The sequence below is a fragment of the Vidua chalybeata genome (genome assembly GCF_026979565.1).
Source record: "Vidua chalybeata isolate OUT-0048 chromosome 36 unlocalized genomic scaffold, bVidCha1 merged haplotype SUPER_36_unloc_2, whole genome shotgun sequence".
Lineage (NCBI taxonomy): Eukaryota > Metazoa > Chordata > Aves > Passeriformes > Viduidae > Vidua > Vidua chalybeata.
Window position 1 is genome coordinate 110669 of NW_026530300.1, and position 23227 is coordinate 133895.

Consider the following 23227-nt stretch of genomic DNA (forward strand, 5'->3'; position numbering starts at 1 on the left):
CATGTCCTGCCCACGTCCCAGCCACCCCTTCCACGTGTTACTGCCCATCTCCGTGTTCCCAGTCCCATCTTCCTGTCTCCTCCACCTCCTCCCCGTCCTCTCCACGTGTGCCACCACCATGTCCTGGTCACCTCCATGATCTCCAGGTGTCCTTGACACCTGGTGGGGAGAGGTGTCTCCTCCCTCCCTGCTCCCCCCACCATCTCCTGGTCACCTCAACCATCCCATCCCTCTTCCCACCACCATCCCCACGTCCCCACCATCATCTCCGGGTGACACTGACCATCTCTGTGTCACCTCCACAGTCTGCTGTCACCTTGGCCATCTCCTCCCGGCTACCACCCCCGTCCCCATGACCCTGCCACCATGGCCCTGTCCCGACTCCGTGTCTGCGTCCCATCTCGTCCCTGTCCCCACTGTCATCTCCATGTCCCCTCCACCATGGCCTGGTCCCCTCTGCCCCCACCTCCATCTTCTCCCCTCAGCCCGACCTCGTCCCGGCCCTCGGGGACACCTCTGGCCCTGTCACCAGCGGTGCCTGGCCCTGTCACCAGCGGTGCCTGGCACTGTCACCAGCGGTGCCTGGCGCTGTCACCAGGGGCTCCTGGCCCTGTCACCAGCGGCGCCTGGCACTGTCACCAGCGGTACCTGGCACTGTCACCAGCGGTGCCTGGCACTGTCACCAGCGGTACCTGGCACTGTCACCAGCAGCGCCTGGCACTGTCACCAGCGGTACCTGGCACTGTCACCAGCGGTGCCTGGCACTGTCACCAGCGGTGCCTGGCACTGTCACCAGCAGCGCCTGGCACTGTCACCAGCGGCGCCTGGCACTGTCACCAGCGGTGCCTGGCACTGTCACCAGGGGCACCTGGCACTGTCACCAGGGGTTCCTGGCACTGTCACCAGGGGCTCCTGGCACTGTCACCAGGGGCTCCTGGCACTGTCACCAGGGGCACCTGGCACTGTCACCAGGGGTTCCTGGCACTGTCACCAGCGGCGCCTGGCGCTGTCACCTCCCCCCTCCTTGCCCTATCACATCCCAGCGCTCCCAGCCCTGCGGGAACGCCCCTGCCACTGTCACCTCCTGTCACCCCACGTGTCAGTCACCCCCCGATGCCACTGAACCCCCCCGCCACGTCACACTGATGGCGTGGGGCAGGGTCTCAATGGGGGGGGGGATCACCTGCTGTCCTCTGCTGCCACCCCAAGTGTCCCCCCCCCGGCCATGGGGCGCCCACCCAGGTGTCCCCCAATGCCCCCCCCCCGCTCATTTATTGTCAATAAAGGGATTTTCCCCTCCCCCACCCCAAACCGCCTGGTTTTTTTTTGTGGTTTTTTTTTTTTTTTTTTTTTTTTTTTTTTTTGGGGGGGGGCAGCCAATCACAGCCCGGGGTTGGGCACTGGGGCGAGGCCAGCCACGCCCCCCCCCAGGTAAGAACCCCCCCCGGCCCCCAGTTCGGGCTGCAGTCGCCTCCAACTCTCGCCAGGTCAGTGGCGCGCCCCTCCCCCCCCCCCCCCCACCCTTGGGAGTCCCGGGAGGGGTGGGGGAGGGGCGGGTGATGTGGCCAACCCGGACCGGACTTTGGACCCCCCCGAGCCGGGGGGAGGGGGCAGAGGGACCCACATTTGGGGTGCCCATAGGGGAGCGGGACCAACATTGGATCCCCTTCCTGGACCCCCCAAATCCACCTCGGGACCCCAATAACCCCCCCCCCAAATCCCCCCCCCCCCCGCACCCAAAAATCTCCAAAATCCCCATCGGAGCCCAATATCCCCTCCAGGACCCTCCTAGGACCCCCAGCCTCCCCCCAGGACCCGTCCAAAATCCCCTTCCCGGGACCCAATAACCTCCCAAAGAGCCCCAATATCCCTCCCCAGGCCCCCCAATATCTCCTCGAAACCCCTGGAGACCCCACAAAAATCCTCCCGAGGAGCCACCGGGCCCCCCTCCCAAAATTCCCCCAGGGATCCCAATATCCCCCAAACCCCCTCAAGACCGCCCCAAATTTCCCCTTCAGCGCCTCAGTAACACCCCAAATCCCCTCCAGACCCAAATATCTCCCTGAAAATCCGCCCTGGACCCCAATATCCCCTCAGGGACCCTCAATCCCCCCAGAATCCCCTCAAAACTCCCCCAAGGACCCCCGTATCCCCAAAGACGAACCCAAATTTCCTCTTCAGCACCTCAATAACGCCCAGATCATCTCTCGACACAAATATCTCCCTGAAAATCCTCCTTAGACCCCAATATCCCCTCAAGGACCCTCAATCCCCCCAGAATCCCCTCAAAATCCCCCAAGGACCCTCATATCCCCCAAACTCCCCAAAGACCAACCCAAATTTCCTCTTCAGCACCTCAGTAACGCCCAGATCATCTCTAGACCCAAGTACCCCCCCGAAAATCCCACCGCGGAGCCCAGTACCCCCTCAGGGACCCTCCTGGCACCCCAGCAGCCCCCTCCCCATGAACCCCCGTATCCCCCAAAGACGAACCCAAATTTCCTCTTCAGCACCTCAATAACGCCCAGATCATCTCTAGACCCAAATATCTCCCTGAAAATCCTCCTTAGACCCCAATATCCCCTCAAGGACCCTCAATCCCCCCAGAATCCCCTCAAAATCCCCCCAAGGACCCTCATATCCCCCAAAGACCAACCCAAATTTCCTCTTCAGCACCTCAGTAACGCCCAGATCATCTCTAGACCCAAGTACCCCCCCGAAAATCCCACCGCGGAGGCCAGTATCCCCTCAGGGACCCTCCTGGCACCCTCAATCCCCCCAGAATCCCCTCAAAACTCCCCCAAGGACCCCCGTATCCCCCAAAGACCAACCCAAATTTCCCCTTCAGCACCTCAATAACGCCCAGATCATCTCTAGACCCAAATACCCCTCCGAAAATCCCACCGCGGAGCCCAGTATCCCCTCAGGGACCCTCCCGGCACCCCAGCAGCCCCCTCCCCATGAGCCCAGATCCTGCCCCCCGCAGACCCCGAGTGACGCCGCCGTCTCTCCGCCCAGGCCCCCCCGGATGACGGCCCGCTCGCCGCCGGGCCCGGCGCCCCCCGGCCGGGGCTGGGCCCCCGCGCCGCCCCCGCACCGGCTGCGCGCCCTGGCCCGCGCCTGGCTGGACGAGGACGCGCCCTGGCCGGACGCGGCGGGGGCGGTGGCGGGGGACGCCGCGACCCGCGCGGAGCTGCTCAGCAAGGCCGGGGGGTGCCCGGGGGGCGTCCTGGCGGGGGCCCCCTTCGCCGAGGCCGTTTTCGGGGTGTCGGGGTGCCGGGTCACCTGGAGGGTGCCCGAGGGGGCGGCGCTGCCCCCCGGGCGGGCGGTGGTGGCCGAGGTGGAGGGTCCGGCCGCGGGGGTGCTGGCGGGGGAGAGGGTGGCCCTCAATATTTTGGGGCGCTGCAGCGGGGTGGCCTCGATGGCCGCCAGGGCCGTGGGGGTGGCCCGGGCGCAGGGCTGGGCGGGGGTCGTGGCGGGCACCCGAAAAACCACGCCCGGCTTCCGCTTGGCGGAGAAATACGCGCTGGGGGTGGGGGGCGCCGACCCCCACCGGGGAGGTTTGGGGGGGCTCATTCTGCTCAAGGACAATCACCGAGCGCTGGCGGCGGCAGCGGGGGGGCTCGAGCAGGTGGGGACGCCGAACTTTGGGGGGGATAATGGAGGGGGGCGGGGGGGCTTGAATTGGGGGGGGTTCTGGTTGCGGGGGGTCTCCAGAATTTGGGCGGTAGAGGCGGCAGGAGCCCTGGATTAGGGAGATTGGGGGGTCAGGACCCCAGTTTGGGGGGGGGGGAGATTGGTGGGGGGACCCTTGAATTGGCAGGTTCTGCGTGGTAGGCGTGGCAACCCCAATTTTGGGGGTGTGGGATGGGGGGAACGTGAGGTTTGGAGGAAATGGGGGTTTCGGCGGGGGAGACTCGATTTTGTGGGGAGTGATGGTTTGGGGAACCCCGAATTTCCAGGGTGGCGGGGAAGCACCAAAATTCGAAGGGGGCGCAAATTTTGGGACAAACTCCTGGATTAGGGTGATCTGGGTGTGGACTGATGGGGGAGGACCCCTGGATTGGGGGGGGGACGTGGGGGGGGGGTCCCAGTTTGGGAGGGAAATAAGGGGGTAACCCTGAATTGGGGGGGATCGGGTAACTAAATTTGGGTGCTTGTAGGTGGGTCAACCCCAAATTTGGGGTCTGGGGGACACCCTTGAATTGGGAGGATCACGGGGGAGGACCCCAATTTGTGCGGGTCAGTGTGGGGGGACCCCAGTTTTGAGTCATCCACTGGGGGGACCCCCCCATTTTACCCCACCCCATATTGGGTCTGAGGGATTGGGCGTTGCTCTGGGGTTCCCCCTGACCCCCCCCCTCTTCCCCAGATGATTTTGGGGGCGCGGCGGGCCGGGGGCTTCACCCGCCGGTTGGAGGTGGAGTGCTCGAGCGCGGAGGAGGCGCTGGCGGCTGCGGGGGCTGGGGCTGACATCGTCCTGCTGGACAACCTGGCCCCACAGGTGAGCCCCCAAAGTCAGAGCGGGGCCAATCATCGTGGGACCCCAAAAATGGGGGGGGGGGGGGGTTGGACTTTCAAAATGGGGGACAAACCCCAAAAACGGGGCACAGATCTCCCAAAAAGTGGGGTGGCAATGCCACAGTAATGCCAGAGATTTGACATCTGCCCCCACCAGGTGAGTTCCCAGAAACTGGCAGGGGCCCCCAAGAACTGGGAGGACCCTCCAGGTGCGAGGCTGGACCCCAAAAATCGGGGTCTGGACCCTTCAAAAGGGGGGGGCAGACCAGTGAAATGGGTTGAAGACCTCAAAAAGTGGGGGGGTAACCACACAGATCCAGACTCTGCTCTCCCCAGCTGAGCCCCCAAAATCGAGGGGAGCAGCAAAAGTGGGGGACACCCCGGGCTGAGGCTGCACCAGTAAAATGGGAATTTGCTGTAAATGCGGGGCAGCCCCAAAGACACGAGGGGGAATCCCAATTTTGGGGGGTCAGAGGGTTGGGTAATCCCAGTTTGGGGGGGGGTTTCTGGGCGGAGGGACCCTTAACTTGGGGAGTTTAGATGGGGGGACCACAATTTGGGGCTCAGTGGGTGGGCAAATGCCTGGATTGGAGGGGTTGGGTAGGGCCCCACAATTTTGGGGGGTTCTGCGTGGGGGGACCCCACTATGGGTGGTCGGTGGATTGGAGAGCCCAAATTTCGGGTTGTTCTGGAGGTCAGTGGTGGGTGTGGCCCCCGGTTGGGCAGATGTTGGGTGGGAAACCCCTATTTTGGGGGGGGGGTGGGTGGTTCTGGTCTATGATTCGGAGGATTTGGGGGTGGACACCCCAATTTTGCAGCTCCGTGGCTGGAGCAGTCCCTGAATCGGTGGCTTCTTGTTGGGGGGGGGGGGGGGGGGGGACGACACAAACGGGACAGATTTGGGCGGCGAGACCCCCCATTTTGGGGGAGAACCCTGCACCACCCCCGATGCCTTGCACATCCAGATGTCCAGGGCGCCCCCAAATTTCGGGGAGGGGGCGCTGCCTGCTAACGGGGCGTCCCCCCCCCCGCCCCCCAGGAGCTGCACGCGGCGGCGGCGCGGCTCAAGGCCGCGCACCCCGGGGTGACGGTGGAGGCCAGCGGGGGCATCGTTTTGGAGACCCTCCCCCAGTTCTTGGGGCCCCACGTCGACGTGGTGTCCATGGGGTGTCTGACCCACAGCGCCCCCGCCCTGGACTTCGCGCTGCGGGTGCTGGGGCCCTGAAATCCCGGCCCGGGGGCCCCCCGAAAACCCAGCCTAGAACTCCCAAAACGCGACCTGGGGCCCACGGAAAAACCTACTCCCCGAACCCAACCTGAGATGCACAAATCAACCCCGGGGGAGAGCGAAACTCAGCGTGAAAATCCAAAATTCCCCTGGGAATGCTCAAATCCCAAAGGCCCCCCTGGTAAGGGGCTGTAAAATCTGGCACTGACTCCTCCCATCTGCCAGGGCCGCCAATGCCCGAGACCTCCCCACCTCCTGGGACTCCAAAATCCATCTTGGGACCCACAAAATCCATCTTGGACCCCAAAAATCCATCTTGATTTACCCCTAAATCAACTCTGGGACCCCAGAAACCCACCCTGGGGCCCTCCAAAACCCACCCTGGGACCCCCAAATCTCCCCTGAGACCCCACAAAGCCCACCCTGAGGATCCCAAATCTCCATCCTGGGGTTCTCCCACTCACCTCCCTCCTCTAAGGTGGACCCAAAATTCCATCCTGAGGTTTCCCCTTCTCCCTTTTCTCTTTGTACCCCCAAATAAACCCCTACCTCACCCACCCCCACCCCCCCGACATGTCCCTCCAGTTTTTTCAGGGTGTCGCCCTCAAAACCCTCAAGTTTTGCCCTCGATGCAAAACTTTGCAACCAACAAAAGGGGGGGGGGGTTGTGACCCCCTACTCCAAACCAGTGTCAGTCCTGCTGGTCAGGACTGGGATCGGCCTTTTGCAAGGAACCCCCATCTCCTCCCTGAGGAACTGGAATGAAAACCAGAAATCCTTTGCCTTGGCGAGGGAATTGGCACCTGGGGAATGCGCCCCACAGCTGGGACAAGAGGTTGAAGGGCCCAGACCCAGTGTAGGGGTCCCAGATCTCAGCTGGAGGGCCCCACACCCAGTTGGAGGAGCCCTAACCCCACTTTGAGGGGCCCAAACTCCAGGTGGGGTGGGGCGGGGGGGGGAGGTCCAGACCCAGTTTGAGGATTCCAGACTCCAGTTTGAGAGGCCCAGGTCCCAGTTTGGAGAGCTGAGACCCCAGTGTGAGGATCCCAGATCCTGCTGGAGGGCTGCAGACCCCCGTTTGGGGGTACCAGATCTCAGTTTGAGAGTCCCAGACCCAATTTAAGGAACCCAGGTGACAGTTTGAGGGTCCCTGACCCCAGTTTAGGAATCCAGGACCTGAACCCCCAGTTTGAGGGACCCAAACCCCAGTTTAGGGGTCCCAGATCCCAGTTTAGGGGTCCCAGATCCCAGTTTGAGGGTCCCAGACCCACCACCAGCACATCTGGCACCACCACAGCACTAAGAATTGGGATCAGCGGAGAAATCCGTCCGTAAATCACAAAATCAGGATCTAATTCCTGGCCCGATCCCACCCAGCCCCACCACACCTGTGTGTGCCCACCTGCCCACAGGTACCTTTGGGATTGCTCCAGGTGCAGTTGGTGTTTACTGAAATAATCCACAATTTTACACCTAAATCTCCTCTGGGGCCTTTCTTTAGGGTGATTTGTGGGATTAAACAGGAACATTACTCTCTGCAGCTCTCTAGGTTGTGGGATTTCATCAGCCTGAATTGCCAGGCCCTTCAAATGAGCAGCATGAGATACTGAAACTGGGAAAATCCCAAAAAATCACCCCAGATTTTCCCAGGTGAAGGGAAAGATCCATTTATCACGTTGGATTTACCTCTCTGGCCTCACTGTACTGCGCAGCAATGGGAATTATTTCTTCCAGAGTTAATTTCCAGGTGCTGGCTTCAAATTCCTTCCGTCCATCTGCCAGTTCTGGGAGAAAACAAACAACAGGGCAAAAAAGGGTAAAAGGTTTTTAAAATTTTTAAAGTTTAATAATAATAAAATGGTTATAAAAATAGTAATACAATTAGAGTAATAAAAATTTAGAGTTAGGACAATTACAAGACCATAAAAAGCAAAGAGTTACGGACGTCCGGATGCTCTCGGGCACTTAAGCCACGACAAGCATGCCTTGTGAACAAAGGAATAACCTTAAAAGCAACAGCCTGTTGCATATACAAAACACTTCATGATTATGCATATATTTTATTGAAAACAAGAAATTCATATGGTACTTGTCAAAAAGTTTCTGTTAATCCCCAGGCGCCTTCGAGTCTAAGTCAGGCTTGAAGAACTTTGTTTCTGTTGATAAGGAAAACCATAAATTCCTGTTCTCTGGAAAATTTAGGGGTTTCTGTAGTTGTTATCTCTGTGTGAAGAATTCCTTGATTATCTTCTCCTTTTCTAAAAAAATATCTCACACACATAGTTTCTATTTTAACTACTAATGTTTAATTTTGATTACAAAACTACATTTACTATATTATTAAAATGTTAACACAGCATAACTTTCAGCATGATACATATAGTAAATATCTGCACAGAGCCATATAACATGCATTTTTCACAAGGTCGCAGCCATTGCCAAATAACTCCTTGCAACTCTTCATTGTATTTGATTGTATGGAGTTGGACATTTGGGACCCCATTCGTAAGAGTGATCACACAAAGCCCGAGTGCCCCAATGAGTTTTTTCATGCGTGTCTTCTAAAATTTTCCTAGTAAGTGGCTTATTGAGAAAGTGCCTCCCATCAGGAAGTTTCCATTTCCCGACCGGTCTCGCCTTCCCCCTATCTCACTTAATTCCTTTTCTCCTACTTCACTGAACTTCGGCGTTTGCAATTCTTTCTTGTCAGGGGTCAGAATTAACATAATTTTTGGTGCCATTTTCTGCCGCATCTCTAGCCTTTTTGACCTGCCAAATTATCCCCTCTGTTGCCAAGATCATTCCCCTCTGATGTCCTTGAACGCGTACTGCCGCAATTTCTGCAGGCACTCCCAATGAGTCCCTCACGCACCAGTCCCGTTCCTTTTCAACCTAATAACTCCGTTTATTCCCCAAAAAAAATGTCCCAGTCGTGCGTACTACCCAAAAAAAGCACACTTTGAACCGCGAGCCCACGGCTGGGGGGGCTCATGGGGCTTTCTCGCCCTGCCCGAGAGCCGTGGGGCAGAGGGGGGGCGAAAGGCGGCTCCGGGAGCGGAGGAGGAGCGGGAGGAAGGGCGGCGGGAGGGAGGAAGAGGAGGAGCGCGGAGAGGAGCGGCACGAGGAGGAGGAGCAGCGGCAGGAGCGTTGCCCGCGGAGCCCGCAGCTCGGCCGGCCCCGGCAGCACCGCATTGCCCCGCATCCCGCAGGTGAGCGGGCAGGGGAGGCTCGGCCCGCGGCGATCGCGGCAGCTCCGCCAGGGGGTTTTTTTTGGGGGGCTGGATGGGGGGGTTTAGGGGAGGGTTTGGACCCCGCCGATTCCGGCGTCATGGCCCAGATGCATTTCGGCGTGGCTGGGAGAGGTAATTTTTAATTTCAGTTTGGCTGATCCAAAGTCCGGAGTGCGGAGCTGAGCCGTAAATGGCCCCGGGGGGATTTTGGGGGGCCCACGTGGCGATGGGGCGGCGGCGGCGGCGGCAGCGGGCCGTGGGTTTTGGGGCTGGCCGGGAGAGGCGGGGGATTGTCGGGGAGCGGGGAAGCTCAGAGTGCGTGGAGTGGGGGGATGCTGGAGAGGGGGGACCCTGGGACAGCTGGGGGCCGCGTTCGAATCAGGGCAGGGTGAGCCCTGGGACCCCCAAAACCCCCTCAGCCCAAAAACCCTCTCAGCATGCCCGAGCAGGAGCCGGGAGAGGGGGGATGCCCAGGAGCCACGGGCCCCCCAGCAGCTGTGAGGAGAGAGACCCCCATAATCCCAAAGTAAGGACACTGGAAACAGGGAAATCCTGGGAGAGGTCTTTGGACTCCTCCTTGATTTTTGGAGCTTTTTCTGGCCACCAGACACCCGGTGACTTGTGGGGATGGACTTGGCCAGTGGGACCTTCGAAGGCAATGCACTCACATCTTGTTTTTCCCCCAAACCAGGATTTCCCTTTCCCAAGCCTTATCTGGATGGAGGAGGAGGAGGCTGCGAGGAAGAGGAAGATGCCCCGGGACACCCAGGCAGGTGAGGAGGAAGTCAGTGCCCCTTTCCCCCTCTCTCCTGCTCCATCTCCCAGCCCAGCACGGCCCCTGGATGCAGGACAACCCCCCCGATGACGCCGTCCTGCCAGGGACACACTGGGGGGATCTCCTTCCCCTTCCCTCTGGCACGGAGGCAAATCCCATCCTCTCCCTTGTCCTTCCTCCCCCAGAGCAGGAGCTGAGGATGGAGCCCAGGGAGGACAAATCCCCACGGCAGAACCTCATGGCAGAGGCTGTTTTGAGCAGCTCCATGGCACAGGAATCCAACGGGGAGGAAAAGCCCCGAAGATCCCGCAGGAGGAGGGGCTGCAAAGCCAGCCCAGGGTGCTCTGAGGAGGAAAGACCCACCCTGGGCCAGGAAGGTGGGCAGAGATCTGGCCAGGGCTCTGAGGTGGTGGCCCATAAGGAGCCCCACGATGGCAAGAAGCCCCACCAGTGCTTGGAATGTGGGCAGAGCTTCAAGATCAGCTCCCACCTGTACCGCCACCAGATGATCCACACCGGGGAACGGCCCTACGAGTGTGGGGAGTGTGGGAAGGGCTTCAGAGACACCTCTGACCTGATCCGCCACCAGACCGTCCACACCGGGGAACGGCCCTACGAGTGTGGGGAGTGTGGGCAGAGCTTCAGCGTCAGCTCCCACCTGATCGTGCACCAGAGGACCCACACCGGGGAGAGGCCCTACGAGTGCGGGGAGTGTGGGAAGAGCTTCACGCTGAGCTCCAGTTTGATCCGCCACCAGAGGATCCACACGGGTGAGCGGCCCTATAAATGTGCAGAATGTGGGAAAGGCTTCACAAAGAGCTCCCACCTGAGCCGCCACCAGGTGACCCACAGCGGGATACGACCCTATGTGTGCGGGGAGTGTGGGAAGGGCTTCCGTGACAGCTCCGACCTGATCATCCACCAGGCAATGCACACTGGGGATAGCCCCTACACCTGCTCAGAATGTGGGAAGAGCTTCTGCCAGAGAGCCAGCCTGACGGTCCACCAGAGGAGCCACACTGGGGAGAGGCACCATGAGTGTTCTGAGTGTGGCGAGAGGTTTCAGAGCAGATACCGCCTCCTCAAGCATCAGCAGACTCACTCAGCATAGAGGCCCTGCCGCTGCCCCCACTGCAGGAAGGGCTTCAAGAAAAACTCCACTCTCGCCACCCACCAGTGAGCCACGCTGGGGAGAGCCCCTGACAGAGTCCCAGGGGTGGGGAGAGCGTCTCCCAGAGCTCTGCAGCGACCCAGCAGCAAGGGGGGCAGCAGTAAGGGAAGCCCTACCAGTGCCCCGTGTGCGGGAGGAGCTTTGTGCGCTGCTCCAGCTCCATCCCACATGGGAGGATCCACAGTGGCCCTCGCTGGGCACAGACTTGGTGATCCCTGCTGCTGGTGATCCACTGGCTGCTGGTCTCCACATCTTCCTGGCTCCCCTTTGGGCACCTGGATGCAAGAGGAGCTCAAGGGGACACGGCCGTGCACGGTGCCGTGGGGGCCGTGGAGATGGAAGGAGACATGGGCGACACGGGCACGGCTGGGTGTTGCGGTGTGTGATTTTGATTGTCATTGGGTCCTAGTTGTCAGTTTCATAAACCACCCCCCCAGTCTGTGTTGTTACAGCATATTTTATTGCCTATGGGTTGTTCCTTTCTCTCATGTGTTGCTGGTTTTGCCCTCGCTGTCCCTCTCCCCAAAGACCTGCCCTCTTGTTCCCTGTTCCTCCTCCCACTGAATGTCGCTCCCTTCCCCTGCCTGCCCCTTTCTCTAGAAACTTCCCTCTCAGTTTTGCATCCTCGGAGGCCCCATGGCTTGGTTTCAGCTGTTCTCCTGCCCTGTAATCCCCTCCTGGTTTAATCCCTGCCTTGTGTTCCTCCCCAGGTTCCTCCCAAGGGGTTCAAGCTTGTCCCTGCCCCAAGGGCTCCCCTGTCTATCAGCTGGTGTGTGCCTTTGTTCAGTGGCTTTCTGTCCCTGACCCTCCTGGGAATAAGCACCTTTGGGAAACACACAGGAGACCTCTCCCTGTTCCTTGTGCCCCCTGGCCGCAGTCCCCCCCCTGCCCTAGAGCGTCCGAGCCCCACAGGTGCAGCCCAGACTTTGCAGCTTTCGGGGGGCAGCCGCCCTCGCCGGCGGTGCCGGGAGCGAACCGGGCTGGGGAAATGGGCACCGCAGCAGGCGGGGAGGTGCAGAGCCAAGAACGGGGGTACGGTTTGATCCGGGCGTGGACGGGGACATCGGGGGACACGGACACGGCTGGGGACATCGGGGGACACGGACACGGCTGGGGACATTGGGGGACACGGACATGGCTGGGGACATCGGGGGACACGGACACGGCTGGGGACATGTGGGGGACATGGACATGGCTGGGGACATCGGGGGACACGGACACGGCTGGGGACATGTGGGGGACACGGACATGGCTGGGGACGTGTGGGGGACACGGACATGGCTGGGGACATCAGGACACGGACATGGCTGGGGACGTGTGGGGGACACGGACATGGCTGGGGACATCGGGGGACACGGACACGGCTGGGGACATCGGGGGACACGGACATGGCTGGGGACATGTGGGGGACACGGACACGGCTGGGGACATGTGGGGGACATGGACATGGCTGGGGACATCGGGGGACACGGACACGGCTGGGGACATCGGGGGACACGGACACGGCTGGGGACATGGGGTGAACTCCCAGGAAATTCGGGTTCGAGCCAGCTGAGGGTTCTTGGGAGGGACGTGGGCTGCCGTGCCGTGGAAACTGAAATTCCAGATCCTTTGGGCGTGTGCCGTGGATCCAAGAGGGGAATTCCCAAGGCTCCCAGGGGCCGCTTCTGCCCTGCTTCCCAAGGGAGCTGTGCAGGGGCAGGTGACAAGGTCCAGAAGCTGTCTAGTAGGCTACCAGAGCAGACAGCAAAGGTGGCTTTGCTGGACATTTCCCAGCCCATTCCCAGCTCAAAGCAGTGGGGAGACGAAAAGGAAAGTGAGTCCCTGAGAGAATCCCAGAACGACTGCGGGGAGAAGGTGTGGAAGCCCCTCCTGAGGCTCCCCTGATGGGGAGACCCCTAAATCTCGTAGATTCCAATTCATCCCAAAATCTTAGAAGCTTTCCACATAAACGAAGATTAAAAGCAGTGTTCGCCTAAGGATCAAAAGTTCCCAAAAGAAACAAAGTAATATTCCATGTACACTAATTACGAACAAGCAGGGACCCTGGCCATGGGCTGCAGCCCCAGGAGGGAGAGACACCTCTACCCCAGGGAAGGGCAAATGCGACCACAGGACCAGAACCCACGGATTTTATCGGACACGGATTTTATTGAAGATAGTGTTGACCAAGAATTGCGAGGCAGAGAAATAGGAAAGAGGTCTCAGGGACATAAAGAACTAGGAAAGACCTCTGGCTGGGACTCGGCAGCTGCCGGGGAGACCCCAGAGCGCAGCGCCTTTCCCGGTTCCTGCCAGAGGAGGCACTGACCAAGCTCCTGTGAGAAACACGCCCAGTCTCCTGTGAAAATTTCAAAGTTTAATAAAAGTAGGAGACAAAGACCATGGAGCAAAGATGTGATAGCCCCGGGTGTGTCTTGGCGCTCAGCCAGGAGCACCCCTGCTGTTTTGGAAACATCCTTGAGATACCATTTCCAATGCACCAGCCTGTTCCATACTCATAAACAATTATGCAATGTAAACTTTTCCCAAATGCAGTTTACCTGTTCCAAGAACTGTTTAGCATAGCCCCTCCTCGGGTCTGCCTTTTTAGGGCATGTGGCTGCCTTGGTTGTGCTTTTAGTCCATTTTTATCAGAACGTTCAGTTCCGGGCCTTGGTCCACGTTCTCTTCAGACGGTGAGCGCTGTTCGTTGGCAGATCTGTAGCAGGTGAGCTCATCCCGTGTGCACTGGATGTGATCCCATGCAAGCAGGCACTGTAACACAAGCGCACTATATAAGCTATTCCACTAAGCTTCATCAGCAACAGAAATAAAAACTATCTTTTTATAACAGAGTTACGCTGACACTACGCATATAGAATCCCTTTTAATATTTGCGAAAAGCCAATACTATAATAGGTATCTCCAACACCGCTCAGCGGTGACTCCGCAGCGCCTGGGCAGAGGCGCAGCGCCCAGCGCTCCCCACTTCCACCTCACCTGCGCCGCCCCCTCGCATCCAGCGAGCCCCGGGAGCGGAATTTTGGCAGGGCGGGAGGGGGACGGCACGGACGGGTCCGCACCGGGGGGCCCCGAGCCCCCTGCCCACGGCTGGGGGGGGGCTCATGGGGCTTTCTCGCCCTGCCCGAGAGCCGTGGGGCAGAGGGGGGGCGAAAGGCGGCTCCGGGAGCGGAGGAGGAGGAGCGGGAGGAAGGGCGGCGGGAGGGAGGAAGAGGAGGAGCGCGGAGAGGAGCGGCACGAGGAGGAGGAGCAGCGGCAGGAGCGTTGCCCGCGGAGCCCGCAGCTCGGCCGGCCCCGGCAGCACCGCATTGCCCCGCATCCCGCAGGTGAGCGGGCAGGGGAGGCTCGGCCCGCGGCGATCGCGGCAGCTCCGCCAGGGGGTTTTTTTTGGGGGGCTGGATGGGGGGGTTTAGGGGAGGGTTTGGACCCCGCCGATTCCGGCGTCATGGCCCAGATGCATTTCGGCGTGGCTGGGAGAGGTAATTTTTAATTTCAGTTTGGCTGATCCAAAGTCCGGAGTGCGGAGCTGAGCCGTAAATGGCCCCGGGGGGATTTTGGGGGGCCCACGTGGCGATGGGGCGGCGGCGGCGGCGGCAGCGGGCCGTGGGTTTTGGGGCTGGCCGGGAGAGGCGGGGGATTGTCGGGGAGCGGGGAAGCCCAGAGTGCGTGGAGTGGGGGGATGCTGGAGAGGGGGGACCCTGGGACAGCTGGGGGCCGCGTTCGAATCAGGGCAGGGTGAGCCCTGGGACCCCCAAAACCCCCTCAGCCCAAAACCTCTCAGCATGCCCGAGCAGGAGCCGGGAGAGGGGGGATGCCCAGGAGCCACGGGCCCCCCAGCAGCTGTGAGGAGAGAGACCCCCATAATCCCAAAGTAAGGACACTGGAAACAGGGAACTCCTGGGAGAGGTCTTTGGACTCCTCCTTGGTTTTTGGAGCTTTTTCTGGCCACCAGACACCCGGTGACTTGTGGGGATGGACTTGGCCAGTGGGACCATCGAAGGCAATGCACTCACATCTTGTTTTTCCCCCAAACCAGGATTTCCCTTTCCCAAGCCTTATCTGGATGGAGGAGGAGGCTGCGATGAAGAGGAAGATGCCCCGGGACACCCAGGCAGGTGAGGAGGAAGTCAGTGCCCCTTTCCCCCTCTCTCCTGCTCCATCTCCCAGCCCAGCACGGCCCCTGGATGCAGGACAACCCCCCCGATGACGCCGTCCTGCCAGGGACACACTGGGGGGATCTCCTTGCCCTTCCCTCTGGCACGGAGGCAAATCCCATCCTCTCCCTTGTCCTTCCTCCCCCAGAGCAGGAGCTGAGGATGGAGACCTGCAAGGACAAATCCCCACGGCAGAACCTCGGGGCAGAGGCTGTTTTGAGCAGCTCCATGGCACAGGAATCCAACGGGGAGGAAAAGCCCCGAAGATCCCGCAGGAGGAGGGGCTGCAAAGCCAGCCCGGGGTGCTCTGAGGAGGAAAGACCCACCCTGGGCCAGGAAGGTGGGCAGAGATCTGGCCAGGGCTCTGAAGCGGTGGCCCATGAGAAGCTTGATGGTGGCAAGAAGCCCCACGAGTGCTTGGAATGTGGGAAGAGTTTCCTCAAGCGCTCCCTCCTGGTCCGCCACCAGCGGATCCACACCGGGGAACGGCCCCACAAGTGTGGGGAGTGTGGGAAGAGCTTCAGGATCAGCTCCCGCCTGCTCCAGCACCAGCGGATCCACACGGGCGAGCGGCCCTACGAGTGCGGGGAGTGCGGGAGGAGGTTCCGCGTCAGCTCCCACCTGATCGTGCACCAGAGGACCCACACCGGGGAGAGGCCCTACGAGTGCGGGGAGTGTGGGATGAGCTTCTGCATCAGCTCCCAGCTGGTCAACCACCAGAGGACCCACACCGATGAACGGCCCTATGCGTGCGGGGAGTGTGGGAAGAGCTTCAGGAGGAGCTCACACCTGAGCCGCCACCAGATGATCCACAGCGGGATACGACCCTATGTGTGCGGGGAGTGTGGGAAGGGCTTCCGCGAGAGCTCCGACCTGATCATCCACCAGACAATGCACACTGGGGAATGCCCCTACACCTGCTCAGAATGCGGGAAGAGCTTCATCGCCAGCTTCAGTCTGATGGTCCACCAGAGGACCCACACCGGGGAGCGGCCCTACGAGTGCGGGGAGTGCGGGAAGAGGTTCAGCCAGAGCGCCAACCTCCTTGCCCACCAGAGGATCCACACCGGGGAGAAGCCCTACGAGTGCGGGGAGTGTGGGAAGAGCTTCAGCCACAGCTTCAGCCTGATCGCCCACCAGAGGACCCACACCGGGGAGAGGCCCTACGAGTGCGGGGAGTGCGGGAAGAGCTTCAGCCAGCGCTCCAGCCTGATCGTCCACCAGAGGCTCCACACTGGGGAGAGGCCCTACAAGTGTGGGGAATGTGGGAAGAGCTTCTGCCAGAGAGCCAGCCTGACGGTCCACCAGAGGAACCACACTGGGGAGAGGCACCATGAGTGTTCTGAGTGTGGCGAGAGGTTTCAGAGCAGATACCGCCTCCTCAAGCATCAGCAGACTCACTCAGCATAGAGGCCCTGCCGCTGCCCCCACTGCAGGAAGGGCTTCAAGAAAAACTCCACTCTCGCCACCCACCAGTGAGCCACGCTGGGGAGAGCCCCTGACAGAGTCCCAGGGGTGGGAAGAGCGTCTCCCAGAGCTCTGCAGCGACCCAGCAGCAAGGGGGGCAGCAGTAAGGGAAGCCCTACCAGTGCCCCGTGTGCGGGAGGAGCTTTGTGCGCTGCTCCAGCTCCATCCCACATGGGAGGATCCACAGTGGCCCTCGCTGGGCACAGACTTGGTGATCCATGTTGGCAAGACACCTCTGGCTGCTGGTCTCCACGTCTTCCAGGCTCCCCTTTGGGCACTTGGACACAGCAGAGAGAAAATTCCATCGGGATGCAAACCGACGTCAGGAATTTATTGGGGACGGCACAGTTTTTTTACTTTCGACCCCAGAAGATCTCACCTTTTGCATCCAATCATTTCTTCTGTTGGCATCATGGAATACTGGATGGTGTTGGGAGGTGTTTTCCAACCTAAATTATTCCATGATTCCAATTGTCTCTGGCCCACTGGCATCTTCCACAGCCAAATGGTGACGGGCTGGGACAAAATATCAAGATTTTGGAGGCAATGGAGTGGAAATTCCTCTAGGTCCTTTCTACTGACCCAAGGGCATGGATACTCGGCCAGCATGGACGCGTAAATCCTTTTATTTTGGCTTTGATTTTCTTTCATTTTTCTTCATCCCTTCACCCAGACATTGGGGTAAAAATACAGACATTCAACAAAGACAGGCGTGGTGATGTTGTGGGACATGGGTGGGGACAAGGACATGGGTGGGGACAAGGACATGGGTGACACGGCTGTGGATGGTGATACTGGGCATGCAGGGGGTCACAGATTTAGATGGTGACATGGGGGTGTATGACCATGGATGAGGACATGGGGGACGTGGCCATGGATGGTGACAAGGGGACAAGTCCAGGGGTTGACATGTCCATGCCATGAGGTGTCCCATGACCTGATTTTTAAAAGTGTTAAGTTCTCTTTTTATAGTTCTTTTGAAAGTTTTAAAGTTCTCATAAAACTTCTTTGGCCTTCTGGTAATGTTTACATATTTGAGAGTCAGAGCTCCCACACAATTTCATGTATAAATAGAATAGTTTACACATTTCTCTGTGGGTGGAGAGAAATGATTGATTGATTGATTGATGATCTTTGAGCCAGTGTGGTTGGAGAGGTGGCAATTCCATCCTCCAATCCACGGTCGCCTTTGGCATTTTATAAATACCGGATGTTTTGAATAAAACTGGGTCTTTTTCTCTTTTGAACAAAACTGGGTCTTTTTTCTCTTTTGAACTTACCAAGCTTCTGTGTGCTCATTTCTTGTCCAACCAAGGACAACACATCCTCAGCGCCACCACGATACTGTCCCCTTCACACTACCGTTTATTTCCTGCTCCTCCCCCGGCCGTGACGCCCGCCCACGGGATGTCCCCGTGTCCTGGTGGCCCTCAGGCCGCTCCCCCCAGTGGCTCCAGCAGCAGCCAGAGCCCGTCCTCGGCGCGCAGGATCAGCTCAGGCTTGCGGCGCGGGGGCGGCCTCGCCGCGTCCCTCCGCAGCGCGAACCGGGACAGCGTCAGCGCCGCCACCACCTTCATCTCGGCCATGGCAAAGCTCTGCCCGATGCAGTTCCTGCCACCACAGCCCCAGTGTCACCGTCGCCCCACTGGTGAACCCGGCCGGGGACAGGGGCGGCACCTGGGGACGCTCCTGTCCCCACTCCAGCACATACCTGGGGCCTGCAGAGAAGGGGATGAAGGACGACGGGGACCGTCCCTTGCTGTTCTCCGGGCTGAACCTCAGGGGGTTGAACACCTGGGGTGACACCGACACAGTCACGCCGAGGGGACGCGGCTGTCACCACCAGGGTGACAGGCACACCTCAGAGGGCGGCCCTACCTCGGGCTCGGGCCAGAGGTCTGGGTTGTGGTGGGTCCCGTAGATGCTCATCAGGCAGATGACCCCTGGTGGGATGGGAAGGGCCCCTTTAGGGACAGCAGGTGAGGGTGGGTGGTGACACCGGGGCCACCCTGGCCATGCCATACCCTTGGGGAGGACGCGGCCATCACGCAGGGGGATGTCCTTGGTGCAGCGCCGGGACACAGCAGTGACAGGAGGGTGCAGCCGCAGGCTCTCCTTGATGCACATGGTGGTGAAGGGCAGCTGGGACAGGTCCTCCCTGGGGACAAATGGGGCTGGCACCGTGTCCCCGAGCCACATGGCTGGGGGTGGCCCTGGGGACATCTCACCATTCGATGTCTGCAGGGTCCCGGCCAGCCAGGAGCTCCTGGACCTCCTGGCGGCATCGCTCCTGGTGCTCAGGGTGGCCGGCCAGGTTGTAGAAGAGCCATGCCAGGCCACTGGCCGTGGTGTCGTGGCCTATGGGGACACTGGGTGAGTGAGGGGACACTGGAGTGGCTCCTGCCCAGCGGCGCCTGGCAGCTCGTGCCCACCCTCAAACATGAAGGTGTCAGCCTCAGCCGCGATGTCCTCGTCCGACAGCGTGTGGCCGTTCTCGTCCTGCGGGGTGAGATGAGCCATGGGCCACCTGGGGCCACCTGGGGCCACGGCCAGATCCCACCCATGGCCACCACTCTTCCCCCGTGGCCACCACCCCACAGGCACCACCGTCCCACTGGCCATCAGCTCTATGGTCAATGCTGGCCACGACCACCACTGTTCCCCTGTGGCCACCAGTGTATGCCCAGCGCCCCCGTGGCCACCAGCATCCTACTGGCCTCTATGGCCAACCCTTCCATGGCCACCACCATCCCCCCATGGCCACCACCCTATGGTCACCATCATCTCCCCGTGGCCACGACCACCCTCATGACCCCATGGCCACCACCCCAGCCCCACCTTGGTGAGCAGCAGGAGGTCGATGAAGTCCATGCTGCGTCCCCGGTGGCCATCCAGCCAGGCCTGGTGGCCCAGGCAGGCGAGTGCGCGGCGCCGGCGCTGCACCACGTCGGCAGTGAAGGCGTGGACGGCGGCGCAGGCACGGGCGAAGCGCCGGCCATCAGAGGAGAGGCTGTAGAGCCACCACGGGTGGAGAAGTGGCCGGAACTGGCGCCGGACCACCAACGAGCTCAGCTCCAGGATGGCCTGGATGTACTCGCTGGGCCGCCTGCGGAAACCGGGGACAGCGGGGGGACACTGCGGCCACCAGCACGGATGATAGCGGGGCCACTGGGGCCACCAGGATGGCCAGCAGCGACAATGGTGGCACCAAGATGGCCAGTGGGGACTATGGTGGGACCCATGCAGCCACCAGGATGGCCAGCAGGGACAATGGTGGCACCAGGATGGCCAGTGGGGACTATGGTGGGACCCATGCAGCCACCAAGATGGCCAGCAGGGACCACGGCAGGGCCAGCACAGCCACCAGGATGGCCAGCAGGGACCACGGCAGGGCCAGTACAGCCACCAGGATGGCCAGCAGGGGACAATGGTGGCACCAAGATGGCCAGTGGGGATTATGGTGGGACCCATGCAGCCACCAGGATGGCCAGCAGGGGCAATGGTGGCACCAGGATGGCCAGCAGGGACCATGGCAGGGCCAGCACAGCCACCAGGATGGCCAGCAGGGACAATGGTGGCACCAGGATGGCCAGCAGGGACAGGTGACACTCACTCCTGGCAGTGGCTCTCGTGGCTGAAGATGCACTTCTGGAGCGTGTCCAGGGTGAGGAGGCTCAGGGGCTGCAGCACCTCCAACTCCACCGGGCCCCCGCCAGCTGCCGCTGCTGCTGCCCCCCACTTGGCCTGTGGGGATGGATGGGTTGGGGAGGGGACAGGGACAGGGACAGGGACAGGGCATGAACTGGGGGGTGGGACAGGGGGAAGAGTTGGGGTGGGGGTGTGGAACAGGGATGTGGTGATGAATGAGGGGTGGGGCTGGGGTTTGGGGGCAGGTTTGGGTTTGGGGGCAGGTTTGGGTTTGGGGGCAGATTTGGGTTTGGGGGCAGGTTTGGGTTTGGGGGCAGATTTGGGTTTGGGGGCAGGTTTGGGTTTGGGGGCAGATTTGGGTTTGGGGGCGGGTTTGGGGGCACATTTGGGTTTGGGGGCAGATTTGGGTTTGGGGGCAGGTTTGGGTTTAGGGGCAGATTTGGGTTTGGGGGCAGCTTTGGGTTTGGGGCAGTTTTGGGTTTGGGGGCAGGTTTGGGTTTGGGGGCAGATTTGGGTTTGGGGGCAGGTTTGGGTTTGGGGGCAGATTTGGGTTTGGGGGCAGGTTTGGGTTTGGGGGCAGGTTTGGGTTTAGGGGCAGGTTTGGGTTTGGGGTATGGGACAGTGCAGGATTTGGGTGCAGGACGGGACTCGGGGTGCAGCAGAGGGCTCAGGACAGAATTTTGGGTGTGGGACTCAGGGTTTGGGATGCAGGTCAGAGTTTGGGGTGCAGCGCTCATGATCTGGGGTGCAGATGGGGACTGGTGCGCGCCTCGGGTCTCTCACGAGCAGCACGCGGGTGCTCTGGTTGAAGATTCCCAGGTAATTCCGCAGCACGTCCCCGTGGAAGGCGGGCGCCAGGAGCCGCCGGTGCCGCGCCCAGCGCTCCCCGCTGCTCAGCAGCAGCCCCTCCCCTGGGCAGGGGACACCGGGGTCCGCCGAGGGCACGCGGGGACTGTCCCTGTCCCCCACCGCCCCGTCCCCGGTGACACACCGGGATCTGTCCCTGGGGGCACCCATGGGTGATGTCCCCGTCCCCTGTGACACACCCAGATCTGTCTTGGGGACACCCAGGGGTGATGTCCCCGTCCCCTGTGACACACCCGGATCTGTCTTGGGGACACCCAGGGGTGATGTCCCTGTCCCCCACTGCCCCTTTCCCCGGTGACACACCCAGATCCATCCTGGGGACACCCATGGGTGCTATCCCCCACCCCTGTGACACCCAGCTCCATTCACGGGGCACCCCGGGGTGCTGTCCCCCACCCCTGTGACACCCAGCTCCATTCACGGGGCACCCCGGGGTGCTGTCCCCCACCCCTGTGACACCCAGCTCCATTCACGGGGCACCCCGGGGTGCTGTCCCCCACCCTAACCCCCCCCCCACTCACCCAGCCAGGGCTTGAGGAAGCCGTAGAAAATTTTGTCCTTGGGGGCCACGAAAGCTGCGGGGTGCAAGGACGGGGTGGGCAGGGATTCACTGGGGTGGCATCAGGTCCCCTGGGTGGGGACACTGGGGGTGGCACCGCCCTGTCTGCGCCCATTAACCCTCAGGTGGGGGCCCCGCAGTGGGGACCCCCTCCCAGCACCCATGGCCACCAAAGGACGCGGGCTGGGGGACAACCAGAGGCCGGACATGGTGACGCCTTTGGGTGGCCTTGGGGAACCTCATGGACGGGTTGGTGGCCATTATGGGATGGCATTCGGCCTGGCCGTGGTGGCACCTCCGGGGACCTGCGGGGTTGGGCTGGTGGCCACTGCCTGGGCACGGCCAGGCCTCTGTGCCAGGTGCGGGGACACCCATGGGCGGCCCTGGGGACGCCTCTGATGTCCCGTGTCCTACCTGAGGCGCTGAGGAGTGGCCGGAGGGTGCTGGGGTGGAAGAGGCGCAGGACAGGCAGCCAGGGAAGTCCCCACCAGAGGAAGCCATGACGGTACCGGGCCACCAAGGAATCCACCTGCTGTAAGCCTTCCTCCGTGCTCTGGGCCTGGGGACAACAGGGGACAAGTGTGTCACTGGGGGCACGGGCAGGCTCGGGGACACGTGTGTTATCCCCACCGTCCCCTCGCAGGTGCCACCACCCTGTCCTCACTGTCCCCGCCCCCCCAAGTGCCACCAGCCCATTCCTTCGGTGCCCTCACAGGTGCCACCACCCAATTGTTCCTTTGCAGGTGCCGCCACCCCTGTCCCCGCCGTCCCCGCAGGTGCCACCCGCTGTGCCCTCACCATGCCGGTGTGTCCCAGCAACCAACTGCGCCAGGGCGGGATGGGGAACTTGTTCAGCTGGCGACAAGTGGCCCGGAGTCGGGTGACAGCCACCAGCGCATGCCAGAGCCACTGCAGCAGCAGGGCCACCACGAAGGTGCCCAGGGCCACCGCGCCCAGGGAACCGAGCGCCGCGGCCTCCGCCATGGAGCCGCTCCTGCGGGCAGGCTGGGGACAGGGCAAGGGTCGGGCGTGGGCGGTGTCACCCGCGGGGTGACGTGGCGCCGCGCTGGGTGTCGCCGGAGCGGCCCTTTGTCCGCTGGTGGCGGCGCCCTCTGGCGCGTCCCGGTGGCTCCTGGTGGCAGCGTCCCCAGCTGTGTGTCCTGGTGGCATCGCGTCCCCTTCCCCCTGTGTGTGTGTGTCCCTGTGTCCCCATGTGTCCCTGTGCCGCCTTCCGTGCCCCTCTCCGTGTGTCCCTATCTCTATCCCTGTCCACTGTCGTGTGTCCCCGTTCCCTTCCGTGTGTCCCTGTCCTGAGTGTCCCCGTCCCCTCGGAGTGTCCCCGTCCCCGCCTCCCCCGTGTGACCCCGTTCCCTTCCGTCTGTCCCTGTCCCCTCTGAGTGTCCCCGTCCCCTCGGAGTGTCCCCGTCCCCGCCTCCCCCGTGTGACCCCGTTCCCTTCCGTGTGTCCCCGTCCTCTCTGAGTGTCCCCGTCCCCTCGGAGTGTCCCCGTCTCCCCCGTGTGTCCCTGTTCCCTTCCGTCTGTCCCTGTCCCTCTCCGTATGTCCCCTGCCCCCCGCCCCCGGCGGGACCAAAGTCCCCGAGGTG

At 61.3% G+C, this 23227-nt stretch overlaps 2 protein-coding genes, 1 long non-coding RNA gene and 1 pseudogene across 3 annotated transcripts; 2 read left to right on the forward strand and 2 right to left on the reverse strand.

Moving 5' to 3' along the window:
* The first annotated feature begins 2238 nt into the window (after window positions 1-2238).
* On the forward strand, window positions 2239-6312 carry QPRT (quinolinate phosphoribosyltransferase). The gene is made up of 3 exons (XM_053933182.1): window positions 2239-3631; window positions 4373-4504; window positions 5561-6312. Exons 1-3 carry the CDS (start codon window positions 3029-3031, stop codon window positions 5744-5746), a joined length of 921 nt encoding a protein of 306 aa, XP_053789157.1. The 5' UTR covers window positions 2239-3028; the 3' UTR covers window positions 5747-6312.
* A 2501-nt stretch (window positions 6313-8813) lies between these two features.
* LOC128782714 (zinc finger protein 271-like) lies at window positions 8814-17070 on the forward strand (annotated as a pseudogene).
* On the reverse strand, window positions 13265-14021 carry LOC128782715 (uncharacterized). Its single transcript, XR_008428876.1, has 2 exons — window positions 13908-14021; window positions 13265-13682 (listed from the first exon to the last, which is right to left on the reverse strand). It is a non-coding gene; the product is annotated as an uncharacterized LOC128782715 (long non-coding RNA).
* An 89-nt stretch (window positions 17071-17159) lies between the features above and the next one.
* LOC128782712 (cytochrome P450 4F3-like) lies at window positions 17160-22650 on the reverse strand. Its single transcript, XM_053933181.1, has 12 exons — window positions 22422-22650; window positions 22038-22182; window positions 21586-21639; window positions 20981-21108; window positions 20163-20293; window positions 19388-19655; window positions 18982-19048; window positions 18778-18907; window positions 18574-18707; window positions 18428-18492; window positions 18261-18343; window positions 17160-18160 (listed from the first exon to the last, which is right to left on the reverse strand). Exons 1-12 carry the CDS (start codon window positions 22605-22607, stop codon window positions 17980-17982), a joined length of 1572 nt encoding a protein of 523 aa, XP_053789156.1. The 5' UTR covers window positions 22608-22650; the 3' UTR covers window positions 17160-17979.
* Between the last annotated feature and the right edge of the window lie 577 nt (window positions 22651-23227).